A 15315-nucleotide genomic window follows, 5' to 3' on the forward strand; every position below is an offset into this window, starting at 1 on the left:
TCTCTCTCTCCCTCCCTCCCTCCCTCTGTGTGTGTGTGTGTGTGTGTGTGTGTGTGTGTGTGTGTGTGTTCAATCTAGATGTTTCATTTGTGGCTGAGCACTCCACTGACAGTCTCTGCACATAGACCAATGAGTTTGTGTATTAATCACCATCCCACTGCACAAAGAAACTTTTCCGATGAAGTCTGAGAGTGACTATGATTGATGAGTAGAGACAGTTTTAACGATTTTCTGTCTCTGTAGCAAGTTTCCCTTCAGACTCTTCCCTAGCCCTGTTTCTTGGCTCTGACTACCTTGATCTTTTCTTTCTCCTGTTGCTTTTTAGGCATTGGCGCCTCTCTGTCCCTGGAAAGCTCCTTTGCCCTCTGTGTGACGTTCAGGTTTAGCTTAGTCATATACCCCTGCTGCAGAAGTCATTTCTATTCTCCTCAGATGTGTTCTTTGTAGAATTCATTGCATTTTTTATTAAATGCAGTTCTCTAATTTCTCCCACAAAGTCCTTTTTTTCCTCCCATGTGGGAGGAAGCTGTGCATTATGAACAAGGCCAAGAGGATGTTTGAATCTGTGGAATTTGCATTTAATGGCAATTTTGGCAATTAAACAGTAGCTGCATATAAATATTTATTTAGGTATGTGGCAAATTTTCATTTTCTTCCCCTAGTAGACATCAGAAACTTGAACACCCAAGGAAGATGGGACTAGACAGCGTTTGTCTCATTTTGCTTTCCTTTATCTCCAGTATGATCCTATCCCAGGTGATGCCCTCACTGAGCCAGAGGATCCATCCTGAACGTTATAAACAACACCTTCCTTGCCATTAACGGCATGGTTTTTATTTATCATATAGCTTCTGCTTTTTGCACTGTCCCTTCTGGTCTTGCATTTGAGCTGGGCCGAGACAGAGAAAGAGAGAAGGGGTGGGGTATGAAGCTCTTTTCATCTGGGTGAGCCCTGACAAGATGCACAACTCTCTCACCTCCAGCTGCTGTGAGTGTTCTAGGAAATGATAGCACCATTAGAGAAAGGCGTCTCACTTTTATTACTAATTGTTGCCCAGATTGTTGACTCCTGGGTCCAGTAAAAATGTACAACTCCTAGAATATTAAAAGACCCATTTCCATGCCTAAAATTCTGTACTTCTTTGGTACTTTGACAAATGACATATTACTGAAAACTTAAAATAATTTCAAAACTATAATTGCTATATTCAGTATAGTAGGAGTCATGGAAGGTCAAACACTGTATTGTCTGAGGTTCTATGGTGAATGAAAAACAACCAAGTAGCTATAAAAATTTGCTATGTTTGAAAGTGAAATACAATGAAGCCATTGAAACTCCTGGCAGATCATATGTGCTGAGAGGTGTAACTGTTATTTGAGAAAAATCAAGTTTCAGACTTAAATGCTGGTCACAATTCCACTCATAAAATAAATTCAAATATGATATATCTGAACATACATTAAAAAATTGAAGGAGGGGAGTGGGGGAGAGATGGATTGAGCATTCATGAGCAGATTTTCTTCACTCTCATCTTGCTTAGCCCCACATGGGTTTGCCAGTTGCTCCATCCTGCCGTATCCTTTTCTTAACACTAAATCAAAAACACAGTAATACCTGAGCTTTGTAAAAATAAAAAAAAATGCCTCCAATACAGAAGCATGACATAGAGATGGTCCCACACAGCCTGTCTACCACGTTGACGTAACCACGGTGAACACAGCTATCTGTAAAGTGACATCATGTGCAATAAGTGTATTTGCTTTTGTAGCTTTAGTAGTTTTTGTGTTTTAGTAGTTTTTGAAGGCTTTGTCTGTAAAGATGCCAGTCAATGTTGGAATTGTTCTTCCCAATTTGCTTATTGGACAACCCATTAGTAAGCACCATTTCTGGCAGAAACTAAAGTGATGGACCAGTTAACTGAAAAATCTGGCACTAGACATGGCTTTTTTCAAGGATGTGAGCTGCTTTGTCTGTCTGCCTTTCTCCTACTCTTCTCCCTTCTTGGTGCCCATCTGCATTTTCCTATTTTCTATACCTTTGTCTCTATTTATGCCTGTTCCTTGTTGTTCTTATTCCATCTCTCAGCTCTGAACTCTTGTTAAATTTATTCTCAAGGCAGGTTCTTCCGGGGGGGGGGGGAGCATTGACAACATAAGTCTAAATCACAGAAATCCACAGGAAAAGAGCTCTATGTGTTGTGTCTAAATGTTGAAACCACACATTCCCCAACACCTGCTCACCATGGAGTGGGGATGACACATGGTTTTTCCTGGGCAAAACTGAAGCTCTATGACCCTCCATCTTCACTGAAAGCATGTAGTAGCAAAGCTTGGTAGTTGGGACACTGTGTGGGATCAGATTCCAACTTCTTTCAGGCTAGCTGAAAGCTTAATGGGAGCTTTTGGGATAGTGGCAATCAGTGGGAAAGTGTCATCTGCTGGTTCCCTCTGTATTGACTAATTATGACTTCATTCTTCCTCTGGGTTCTTAAGCCACACTTTCTTAGACTTTGCTGTTCTACCTCTGTTTTTTGTTTTGTTTTTAATATGTTTGCAATTTATCCTGTATTGGGCCTTAAATGCAATTACATAGAAAAGTCTACTTTACTTTAATGAAGAGGTCATTTCCTGTAAGGATGGATCCTTGCTCTTTATCGACCACCTCCTTCTGCCATCCAGAAACTTGACACGTTCTGGCTGCAAAACCCTCCCCAGTTCTCGAGTCCCAGGTTTTCTTTGAAACACATTTATTTCCTTGTAAAAACATGTTCTCCTGACTCCAGGGCTGCATATTTAATCGCGTGCAAGAGATAAGTCGTCTGTGTCGCTTAATGATGTCCCTGGAGCATAACTAAATTGGGCAATGTATAAATCAAATGTGTCAGTCATTGGGAATGCATGTCACAAACTTCCTTTTGTTTTCCCAATATAACAGAGGGATTTTTGCAAGGATAGAGAATAAGAGTTTCTTCTTTTTGCATTTTCTTAATTAGTGATTTATGTGGGAGAGTCCAGCTCATTGTGGGTGGCCCCATCCCTGGACTGGTGGTCCTGGGTTCTATAACGAAGCAAACTGAGCAAGGCCATGGTAAACAAACCAGTCAGCAGCTCCCCTCCATGGCCTCTGCATCAGCTCCTACCTCCAGGTTCCTGCCATTTTTGAGTCCCTGCCCTGACTTCTTTCTACAATGAACAGTGCTGTGAAAGTGTAAGCCAAATAGCACCCCCACCCCTACACTCAAAAAATAAAATTCTTCTTCCAAGTCTACACACTATACCTAACCTTCACATTTGGATCTCCCGGTGGAGGTTATGAACTGTAATTTTTGTATCCATTTCATCACATATTTCTGGAGTACTTATGGATGATGGGAGCGCTTCTGGACATCAGGATTAGGTGCCAAATGGCAGGAAAGGCTGACTCACAGGGCTTTTAGTGCAGCGAGGGAACATAGTGGTAGAAATGGGATATTAGCGTAAAATTACTAATAGTTGAAGAGCAATATGAGTAAATTCCAAAAGCTGTTGTGCTGTGCCATCCTCCACGGCATGCAATGTCCTTCAGGAGGTTAGGTTGAAGCCAAACCCTGACTCCTCATTAACTATGGGCTAGATGTACATCTTAGCCTTTGATTGTCCTCGTATATCCTTAGCATTTGCAGGAACCATCACATATAAGCGTGGCAGCTCATCTTCGTCTATTTTTTTGTCAGCCTCTCCCTAATTGTGAATGTCAAAAGAACCAGATCTGTCTCATCAACTCTATGTTCTTGCTACAGGTATATAGAGCATCTCTTCCACACATGCCCGGCTGAACATAGCATGCTCTGAGATGTGCCTTGGGTTTTTTTTTTTTTATTGTTGTTACGTTTTTGTGTTATTTCCTTTCTTCTGAAAGCTTTTACTCTTCAGCCTGAAGAGCCATTTGTTGTTGGCGGGTTACACATTTTCCCAGCCCTGTGTGGCTCCTCTCTTTCCCTTGAAGAACTTGCTTATCTGGTGAGTCATTTGTACCTTTGCTTTTATTCTGTCTTTCAGTTTATCTCTGGGCTCCAAGGTCCTCTCTCTACCTGCCAGTTAAGAATGGTATCTTAGGCATCTTTCTGTTTCTCTCAAACCCAATAGGCTCAAAGTAAAAATTTCCATCACACCTTAATACTCTTTCTACTTAGTACATCAAAGGATGCAAAGTATTGCCTTGCAATTACAGACATTGGATACAAAACAGGACCCAGTTCTTGCTACACAATGCACTTCAATTAGTGCGTGGCATGTGCCGCAGATAATTGAGGTATCAGAGGAGAGAGTGGCCATGGCAGTGCAGTTAAGGAAACATCATGTGAAAATAGCAATGGCGAAAACGATGCAGAAATGGGGAGCCCCATCTCTGATCTGAAGAAAAGGACACATTCAGAGATCTGGACCACTACATGGAGGAAAGGCTACTACCCAACAAGTAACCCCAGACAGTATAAAGGTATTTAGATATATAGAGATAGACAGATAGATAGATATAGAGATGATATTTCTGTTTATCCTGTTGTGATTAGGTATGAGTATAGAACATTGTCCCCAGAACTTGTAAGCATATATATATACTGTTGCGTACAAGATATTATATGTGATAAACTCCATCATTCACACCATTTACCTGTAGGGAACAACTTGTTTAGTGTTTGTTTTAGACTCTACTATAGGAGGAGATGCTGATCCAAGTGTTTTCATACGGTCTGGCAAATAGCTTAGAGCCCAAGTTCCAAAATGTAACTGAATCCATTTAAAATTCACACATACACACATGTTTATGTATGTGTATGTGCTGGGAACTTCTTATATTTTCAACATGTTATTTCATCAGTTCTCACAGTGAGTGGATGGTGTAGTGTCATTGTCCCACTTTACCGATAAGGAAACTATCTTAGAGGTCAATAGCTAGCTCTGAGACCAGAGGGAGTAAGAGGTTAAGGTAAAGGAAGTCATTGCCCCTCTGTGAGGAGACATGAAGTTGGCTGCTAAGTTCTCTGCTAATTCTGAAAACCCAGGATCCTTGTTTGTTCTGAGTACTTCTCCCTTTCCTGTGACTGGAGTGCTAGGAACAAGGCGGAAGAGTTCTCCCCAGTCGCAAGAGTGGTGAAGGGGATTAGCATGGAGCTTAAAATACACCGCTGTCAGCTAAGACTAAGTAGACTGTGTCCCTAGAGACACCGAAAAGCAATTAGATCCTACATTTGCATGTGGTTGTGGTTGGAGAAGCTGCAGGTTGTCTACCAAAGGGGATTTTAGTGGAGTTTTATGAGCAAACTTGGAAGTGTTTTGCATAAGAACTTACTTTGTGAATACCTTTGCTACATTCTAGTTAATCCTGCCCATCTGGAACCTAATTTGTCATTTAGAACATTTATTAAATCACTTTATTAAAGTATTTTGGGTTAAATAGAAAGTGTCCTATGAAAGGCTAAAGAGCAAACTTGTATATTAATCTGCTCCCGAGATGAACCGCAGTTCTGTTTGGTAAATAACATCCATTCAGTCTGAGAATCAACAGTCCTTCCCTTTGCTGTAATTCTTTCTTAGAAGAGCATGCTTCAGAATTGATCTGGATGAACAGTTCCGAGTTCTGTGACCTCTTATAGGTTAGCATCCAAAAACTGTTTTTAAAAGTAGTGTATTTTGCCAGTTCTTTAAGAATTACATATGACATATTTTTGTAATATTAATTAATTTTCCCCAAACTCTCCCCGATCCACCCTCTCCTTCTTTTCCTGCCCCCTTCAATTTTGTGTCTTTTTAGTTTTTGAGAAGAGATTATCTTGAAACAGATGTCCTGATTCCCTGGCTCATACCATCTTTCTGTTGTCTCTTTCGCTATGTTCCCTGAGCCTTAGATGCAGGAGCTGTGGGGTAGATGTATCTGCTGGGGACGACACCCACGGTCAACTGTTCCTTCCATTTTGAGCAGTTGTGGTTTTTCTGTGCCAGTCTCCATCTATTGAAAAAAGAAGCTTCTTTAATGAAGGGTGAAGCTACACTTGCCTGTGTAGAGGCTAAGTATTTAGAATGCAGTTAGATACTATACCGCTGTGAGAAAGAGGCAGTACTAGATTTTTTTCTATGTCCCATGATCTCACCTAGTTGGTTATTGTTACAGTTCCAGACATGAATTCTCTCTTGTTTGAGAAGTCCCTGAGTACAATTAGATGGAGGTTGGTTACCCCAGAATGTCAGTACCACTATTGCACCTCTTAGAATATCTTAACCACATGTTGAACATTGTGGTTCATAGGCTTTACATCCAGGTAGGATGATTAATTGTTTTTCTACCCTGGGAGCTTACAAAGCTGCTTCTGAACCATTTCTGTCCTCATGAAGCTCACAATCCAGTAAAGTAGACTTTCTTACCTTTGTCCTAGGTTGTGCTTTGAGGATGCACAGGTGCCTGCGCTTCTGTGGGCTTAAGCCTGGCCATAGTGAGCTATGGTAACATGGTGGACAGAAACAGGCAACAGGGCATTGTGCTTATTTATGGCACCCCACTCTTATAATGACACATCTGGAACATATCAGGGCTATGGAGCTCCTACTACTGATGAAAGTGACATCACTTTAACCAGAAGTTTTCAATAGCAGCACACTGACATTGTAGATCAGATGCTTAGTTACTGTTGGAGGCTGCCCTACCCATTGTTGGTGGCATACCTCAACCAGCAGGATTCCAGTAGGATCACTTCAAGGTTGTGACTACAGAAACTTGTCTCTAGATTGCCAAAAGTCACCTGGTAAGCAAAGTCACTCCTGGCTGAAAGCAACTGAGAATTTTTTTTGCTAAACTGTGACTTCAACGGGTTATAACAATGTTTTTCTAATGACCATGTGACAGCCATGCAGGAAACGCCTTTAAACATAAAACATTTTAATTGGGTCAGAGGGTTAATATCAGAAAAAAAACAGAAAATTATTTTTAGAGAAAAATTTATTAGCTTCAGGATACTCTTAGTTTTATAACATACTCTGGTAGAACCTACAGAATCCTCAGGTCCTGGTAATTCAAGGAGACTTGGATACATACCCCTGTTTAGTAGAATTTAAACATTTTGCATTTCTGAGTTTCTTCATTTCTCTCTGTTGCTGTGATAAATCCCATGACCAAAAACAGTGCAAGGAAGAAAGGGTATTTGACTTAAATATTTCAGGTCAGAATCCACTGAGGGAAACCAAGGCAGGAACTACAGACAGACATCTGGATGCAGGAACTGAAGCAGAAGCCACAAGGGTATCTTGGTTACTGGCTTGCACCTTGTGACTTGATTAGTCTGTTTTCTAATATCACCTAGGACCACCAGCCTAGGGGTAGCATCACCCATAGTAGGCTCACGGCCTCCTCTTCCCCGATCAAACATCAATCCCAAAAGTGCACACAGATGTGCTTACAAGCGATCTAATGGAGGCATTTTTCTCAACTGAAGTTCTTTCCAGATGACTCTAGTTTGGGTTAAGTTGACAATAAACTAACCAGGACATGAAACATCTTTCAAATCCTGAATATTTTTATTTTTCATTTATTTATAAGGTGGGTATTAAAGGACTTAAAAGAAATCTCTTGGGAATTCTGAAGAGATATCGGAATGAAATGATAGCAGTGGTGGTCCAGCTGGCTTTTTGGTGGTCTGTCTAAGCCCAGTGCCAGCAACTCTTCCCAATGCAGAGTATTGGCCAAGATCCTGACACACACACACGCACACTCACACTCACACACACATACACACACACGCACGCACGCAAGCACACACACCCTTTTTATTTCTTCATTGGATACATTGGTGTATGTCCTCATTTTAAAAACCCATACGGGGCTGGAAAGGTATCGTAGTTGATATAAGTACACACTGTGCAAGCACAAGGACTTGAGTTCAATCCCCAGAGTCCACATGAAAAGGCTGGGTGTGGTGGCACATGCTTGTAATCTCAGGGTCGGGGAGGGACATACAGGCAGACCTCTAGGGCTTGCTAGGCAGTCAGCTGAGAATACTTGGTGAGCTCCACACCAACAAAAGACCCTTTTCCAAAAGAGCAAATGAATGGCAACCAAGATTCACCTCTACCCTCCGCAGACACATGAACACAGGTGCACCTACACAGACACAGATACACACACACACACACACACACACACACACATACACACGTTATGAGTGTTGTAAAATATTATATAAATATGGCCTTTGGTAAGGAAATCAATGATAACTGTTATGATTAATGCATCCAATGTGCTTTATAAATGATCTCAGAACACTTGCCAGTTTGACGAGCAACCTCTCACTAGTGGTGCTAACAGGCATATTGTAGAGGAAGTGACGATAGGGAAGTTCCCTTCTTTTTTAACTCTTCTTAATCCTTTGCTTGAAAGAAAAGATTTTATGCTATGAGGAAAGATATTCAAAATATATCAGGTGGGTTTTTTGAGGGTTCTGCTAGGAAGAATCTTCAGTATTTATGTCAGTGTTGTGAGTTTTAGCTAAGAATCTCATATTTCATAGGCTTTGCTTTGTGCTAACAGTTTCTAAAAATTACATAATGCCTATTGTAGGATAGAGACAAAGTTTAAGTCAATATAAATCTGGGCGTGATCACACGTTTTTATCTGTATCTACTAACCTAGCACTCAGAATTTCACTAACCTAGTTTAAAATTAAGCAAAATAAAATCATTTCCCCCTCTTTACTATTGCTAATATTTTAAAGAGAGAGAAGAAGAATTTTTACCACCCTTCTCAACAATCCAAGTCTATGCAAGAGCACGTGTCCATAGCTGTCTGTGCAGGGGACATCCCTGCATCCCACCGTAGCCCCTGAGGATGGAACTGTCCCAACAGCTGTACTTCAGGTATCCGTTTTCCAGGACTGACTGTATCTGTGAATTGTACAAGGGTTTGGAAAACTGTCTGCTGGCTCTATAGCATCACCCTCACAGTTACATTTTAAAGGGAATTTGAAACTGCCATTTGTTTCTCTGTAGTGGCAACCCATACTATTCTAGAGCAATGCTAATCAAGGCACAGAAACTTTGAACAGGCTGGAATGACATACATGCAGGATTCCAAGTTTGGGAGTTAGAGAGGAGGCCATTTGTGGAAGCAGAAGAAGTCTAAAACCTAAGGCACAATATAAACACAAAAGAGAGTGAGCAGTGAATCCAAGAAAGGGTCAGACCAGGGAAATAGAGGGAGGGCAGTTTCAACAAGTAGGCAATAATTAACAGTGACATGTTTGCAACTTTATATTCCTTGCTTTAGAATAACAATGAAATGGTCACTGTCAGAAACAATTCATGTGAACTGTACTTGTATCTCCTTGTCTTGAGCCCATCACTTGGTCTCATGCTAATAGGGAAACCTGGAAGTGCATGCACCTCTAAGGGGGAAGTAAGGGATACTTACCTGAAGGTAGAATTGACTTGCTGGTGAAAATGTACACTCCAGGTGGCTTCCCAGAAAGCTGTGATTCAGGAGACCCTTCGGGTCTGCATTGACCTTCTCAGCTAAATCTGTTGCAGGGGAAGGGGAGAAGGGTAATCCTGGACACCAATTTAGGGAACATACAAGTACATCTCAGTGCAGCCATCAAGAGGAAGAGAGAGCAAGGGTAAAATAGGTCAAATCATAGTCACAGAGGCTAAAGGTACCTGTGTGCAGGGGCCTGGAGGGCTTGAGGAGGTTTTCAGTTCTCAGAAAGTGGATCTGTGTCTGAGGTAGAGTAGACCTTCATGAGGTCAAGCTGATTAAGACATTGGGAGATGAAAAGGGATGTGGAGCCAACTCAAGGCAATGACCTTCATCTAAAGCATATTTATAAATTAACAGAAGTATATGCCATGTGTTATTACTTTTATTGTTTAATTGTGTTTTCTCTTTCCTTTGTTCCCCTCCTACCCCTTCCCTTTCTTTCTACTCCTTTCCCACCTGCTCCTCCATTTATTCTCAATTTTTCTCTTCCCTTTCCTATTTCCCTCTCTCCTCTCCTTCCAATCCTCCTTTTCTCAATACTCCCCCTTCTTTCCATCCTTCTTTGCTCCTTTCTTCCTCGTCTCCCCCATCTATTATTATCTTTCCCCTCTCCCCCTCATTTTCCCTTGCCCATGACCCACCCTTCACTGTCTCTCCAGGTATTATGCCATCTGCTGCCAACCTTTGGTTTACAGAAGCAAGATGACCCCTGTTCGCATCGCACTGATGTTGGGAGGCTGCTGGGCCATTCCCATGCTTATATCTTTTCTCCCCATAATGCAAGGCTGGAACAACATCGGCATAGTTGATGTGGTGAGTATCTACACAGAAGCCACGGGATTATAAGTCCATCAACTTTACTGGGCATGCTAGATAAACAGACAATTTTAAGCTGGGTAGCTATTGTAATAGATATTCCAACAGCGGTCTGAGTCATGTTTCTAAATGTCTACTGACAGAGTCTCATCTTGGCCCAGTGTTAGTCAGGGTCCTCTGAATTATCTTCCCACTGGACGATGTGTTTTTAAAGCTTATTTATTTATTCTCTGGAAATTTCATGCATGAGCACATGTATTTAGATCACAGGAACCCCTAGGCACCAAAGTTTGGATTTCCATGTCTATCTTAATTTCTTTGCTGTGCTATGATAAAATACCTTCAAAGGCTTGACATCCTTGTCATACAGATCTTTCACTTGCTTGATGAAAGTTAAAATATATCTTGGTTAGAGTTACATCAAGATATATTATTTGAGGGTTTTGTAAAGGGTGTTATTTTCTGATTTCCTTCTTAGTCCTTTTCTCATTTTATATAGGAAGACTACTGATATTTTTTAAGTTAATCTTGTATCCAACCACTTGACTAAAAGTATTTATCAGCTGTGAGAGTTCCTTGGTAGAGTTTTTGGGGGCCACTTATGTATAGTATCATAGCGTCTGTGAATAAAGTACCCCAAAAGAAGCAACTGAAGGGAGAAATGGCTTATTTTAGCCTGCAGTTTAAGATACCATCATGGCAGAGAAACTAAGGCAGTAGGAACTTGAAGCAGCAAATCCCACAATGTCCATAGTCAAAGGAGAGCAATGAATGCACACTACGACGCAGTCATCTCTGCTGGTTTCCACATTCCAGAACTCCTGCTCACAACTGGGATGCATCTCCCCACATCAGTTAAAGTACTGAAGATAACCCCCCACAGATATACCCAGAGGGCTTTCTTGCTGGTGATCTCAAGTTCGGTCAGGTTAACAGCTAATTCTGAGCAACACATTGCCCAATTGTGCATTGCTCAGTGTCAGCAGGCATGCTGATAAGCTGGTTTAACTAGCATCCCTACCCTCAGTAAAGGATCAGGCACATTCTCCTTCACCTTCCCCAGATTGTGTCTGATTGCCCTGGCTTGCCTTCTGCAAGAATCCTGCTAAGTTGACTCAGCTCGAATCCTACTTGCTCCTCTCGTTTCCTCTTCCTAATTTTTTGTCCACTGAGCCTCATCAACCAACTCCTTGGCTATAAGTCCCCACTTTTTTTTGTTGTGTCTAGAGTTGGAGTTCATTTCTTTCTGCAAAACTCACAGTAGTTTCTCGTATTTATAATAATGTAAAGGCTGCTTTAGCAAGTGTTTCAAATCATTTTTTTTAACATTACTGGATATTGAAAAGTACAATAAGCACTTTACATGTAACCCCCAGAGAATCCCTTTTTGGAAAAGTTTAAATATATGCACTTTAATGATGAGCGGATTAAGTTGCATTTCTCATGCCACATAGCTTCCCTGTAGGTGAACAGGGACTCACTATTTAATAATCAGTTCCTGGAACTTGGGATATATCCTGTGTCCTGAGAAGCATTCATCCTATTTTGTGTTCAGAGTCTTTAAGGTTTGCAATGCCTGGGGAAAGACATGCCAGGTAAATGTGGTCTGCCAGGGAATGAAAAGAGTCCTGGGCCAGAAGTCAGAGAGCTAACCAGTGAACCCAGCTCTGTTAATGTTCAACTTCCTAAGGGTTGTATTAAGAAGGGAAGCTGGTACTGAGTGAAAATGGTGTCTAATATGAGTGTTAAGGGCGCATATGTTACATATGCCATGCATTGCCCAAACCCTGGGTATTGGTTTTCCAGAGAAATAGAACCAATAGGATTTTTGTATGTGTATGTATGCATATATGTATGTATATTATCTATCTATCGTCTATCTATATCATCTATCTATCTATCATCTACATATCTTTTCCTTGTCATGTATCTGCCCATCTATCTACTTATATACTTTTATTTAAAAAAAGTAACAGAGTCAGATAAATAGACAAATTATAACTGATCCACATGATTGTGGAAGTTGACAAGTCTCAGCACACTAGAGACTCGGGAGAGCCAATATTTCAGTCCAGAGCCAAAGATAGGAAAAACTGACAGCCCTTAATTAAGACAATGATAGAGCAATCCGCTTTCTTGTTCTGATCAAGCCTTTAATAGGTTGGCTTCGGTGTTAAATTAGAAGAAAAAACTGGTGTATACAGTCTATCAGTTCAGAGTTTCATCTCAACCAAAAATATTATTATACTCAGAATAGGGCTTTACCAAACTTCCGGGTACCCCATGGCACCGCGCCCCTGTGTCTGCGCTCGGTGCACTATTACCCAGTTACCGAGCTTCGGGCAAGGGGCTGGAGGTTAAAATACACAGAAACACACAGACAGAGAGACAACAACACGGGTCAACCTTGAATTCCCCAAGAATGCCCCCTTTATTGTGTTCAGGGGCAGATTATATAGAGATAGCCACACCCCTGCCAAACCCACCAGAAACCACTCTCCTGCCATCAAGAACTCTGAAGGTCTCAGGCTCAGAGCAGCTGTAGGCACTCAGAAAGTCAGTCCTCCGAGGATGTGGGGAAGAGAACAGAAAGAAGAGACTGAGAATGGGTGCTGGCCCAGAAGGACCAGAAAAGGGAGAATGCCCCTTCCTTTCTACACAGAATGATTTTAACTTCCTCTTTGAATAGGAAACAGCATTCATTCAAATCCCATGGCAGACTTACGTTTCAGAACAAGTGCTTGAGCCCCTGAAAACGTACTAGAGGCAGGGAGTAGAGAGGTAGGGACTCCATCCTGAGAACCTGTGGATAATTTCTTCAACCCTATACCTTTCTTTCAGAATGTTAGGTTTTGTTTTGTTGTTTGTTTTTTCACTTGGAGGGAAAATGAAATACCAGCTTCCAAGTGCTATTTTTCAAATACCAGTTGTAATAATGGTCAACAAATGTTTTGTACTTACTGTGTATCAAGCCTCACGTTAATCACCATTCCAGTGAGCCTCATTAAGGACATTCTTGGCTCAGTTGAAACACAGAAGTTGGAGAGGTGGTCTTGGGCCAGATAATGTTTCGTTTGTTTGTTTGTTTTTACTTTGAACAATGGTAGGGTTTTTTTCAACTTTGAAATTGGAGGATTCAGAAGAGTTATCTTAGCCAGCCTGCAGAAAATAGTGATAGGGTTGTAGAGAACTGGGAAAACCCTGAGGAGAGAGAGACTTAGTCCTGCTGGGTGATGAGGGTAACGAGTAGGGTGCCAGTCACCTGAAGTGGTGAGACGGTTGGAGAGTTTAGATGTTTTCTCATTCTGTGTTGATTGGACACCCGCTTTTCTAGGTGCTGGGGCTGCATCACTGAGCAGAGCTGGTAATGGTTCAAATCCTCGTAACTTTATGTCCAACCAGGGAGATGCAAGCAGCAAGTGATACACTAAAAATCAGCAGGTATCTAGCATGTGAGGCGAGAATGACTATATTTTACGTCAGTTTGGGGCTGAAAAGATGGCTCAGAAGTAAGAATGTGGACAGCAGCCACATCACTCAGAACTGCCTATAACTCCAGATCCAGGGAATGCAACACCTCTGGCCTCCCTGACAACCTGTTCACACGTGCACACACCCACATGTGGGTGCACGCACCCACACACACAATTTTCAAATATTAAATCTTTATAAGGTGGGTTGCTAGCAGATTGAAAGTCTAAATAGGGAGATCGAGTAGGCTCTATTGAGAAGGTGACATTTGAATAAAAACTTTAGGGAGATGTAGGAATTATACTGGTAGGTATCTTAGAGAAGCATGCTGTGGGCATAAAACAGTTGATACGAAGGTCCAGAGGCAAGATGACCCTGTCATAAGCCGATACAAAGTTAATGTGGAGGTAAGAAAGCAGGAGAGGAGTTTAAGAGATGATAAAATACAATAAATAGGAAAATAATGTGTTGTTCTGCGGGACATTAAAGGCATCAGATTCAACTTTGAGAGATATGGATTGCTGTAGGGTCTGAGCATGCTATTAATATGATGTATAATATTTTGAAAGAATCCTCATTTTTTTTTCTGTTAAAAAGTCTGCTAAAGTAATGTCATGGGTAAGAGATAACGGTGAGGTACTTTCAGTGGGAGTGATGGAGATCGCGATTCAGAATATAGATAGGTTTTTAATATAAGCAGGATCGTCCGCATGGTTGGAAGAGAAATGGTAAAGGGAAACTTTAGTTTAATACAACTAAGATTTTGGTCAGAACAACTGGAAAAATGGAGAGAATGACTATTGATTTCAGCTGGAAATTCTAGATTGGAAGTAGTGTAGGATAAGTTCTATGGGATAGAAAGCACAACATAAGTGTTAAATATCTGTTAAAAAATAGTGATATTTTAGTGCAACGGTGAAGTAATCAGCTTATTATCAAACCATGATATTTACGAGAATTCTCTGTGCTACAAACGTATGAGCATGTTTGTAGCATTCTCAGAGCTAGATGCTGTTTAAGCCCATACAAGAAGATATAATCACCTGGGGAGTGAAGATATGTAAGAGAAGATGTCTAAGAACTGAAAAAGCCACTAGTGGAGGGTTGGAAGATACAACTAAGAAGGAAGCATAAAAAAGAGGGAAAATTCTAGAAAACCAATTTAAAAACACATCAAAGTAAGACTGGAGAATGCTTTTTCTTGGTATGACAACAACTGTCCTAGCTATGACTATAAGGATGAGTAAAATGTATTATATTCAAACACCAGTATCAGGAATTGTAGTCCATGCCTATAGCCATAGGCTTTTAAGAAGCAGATGCAGGAGAATGTATGGTCAAAGCCAACTTAAACTACGCAGTAAAAATCCGGTACAAGCCTAATCCAGAACAAATCCCAGCTTGGAGTGAGAAGTTGGGCATACAATCCCATCCCTAGCCTTGAAGGCATTGGTGACTGTTAGAGTCTGGGAAAGGAAGGATCAGAGTCTCTTGGAGTGTACCTCCTGGCAAGCTGACCATGCTCTGGT

General features: G+C 41.2%; 1 protein-coding gene across 4 annotated transcripts in view; it reads left to right on the forward strand.

Annotated features, from left to right (window-relative positions):
• Htr4 (5-hydroxytryptamine receptor 4) overlaps window positions 1-15315 on the forward strand; it is a 172106-nt gene that overhangs the window by 86853 nt on the left and 69938 nt on the right. For all 4 annotated transcript variants that reach the window (XM_026783582.1, XM_026783579.1, XM_026783580.1 and 1 more), the window contains exon 5: window positions 10159-10312. In XM_026783582.1, the coding sequence (XP_026639383.1) occupies window positions 10159-10312 (154 nt within the window). The remainder of the gene's footprint in view (window positions 1-10158; window positions 10313-15315) is intronic.

The sequence above is a fragment of the Microtus ochrogaster genome, chromosome 18, assembly GCF_000317375.1.
Source record: "Microtus ochrogaster isolate Prairie Vole_2 chromosome 18, MicOch1.0, whole genome shotgun sequence".
Taxonomy (NCBI): domain Eukaryota; kingdom Metazoa; phylum Chordata; class Mammalia; order Rodentia; family Cricetidae; genus Microtus; species Microtus ochrogaster.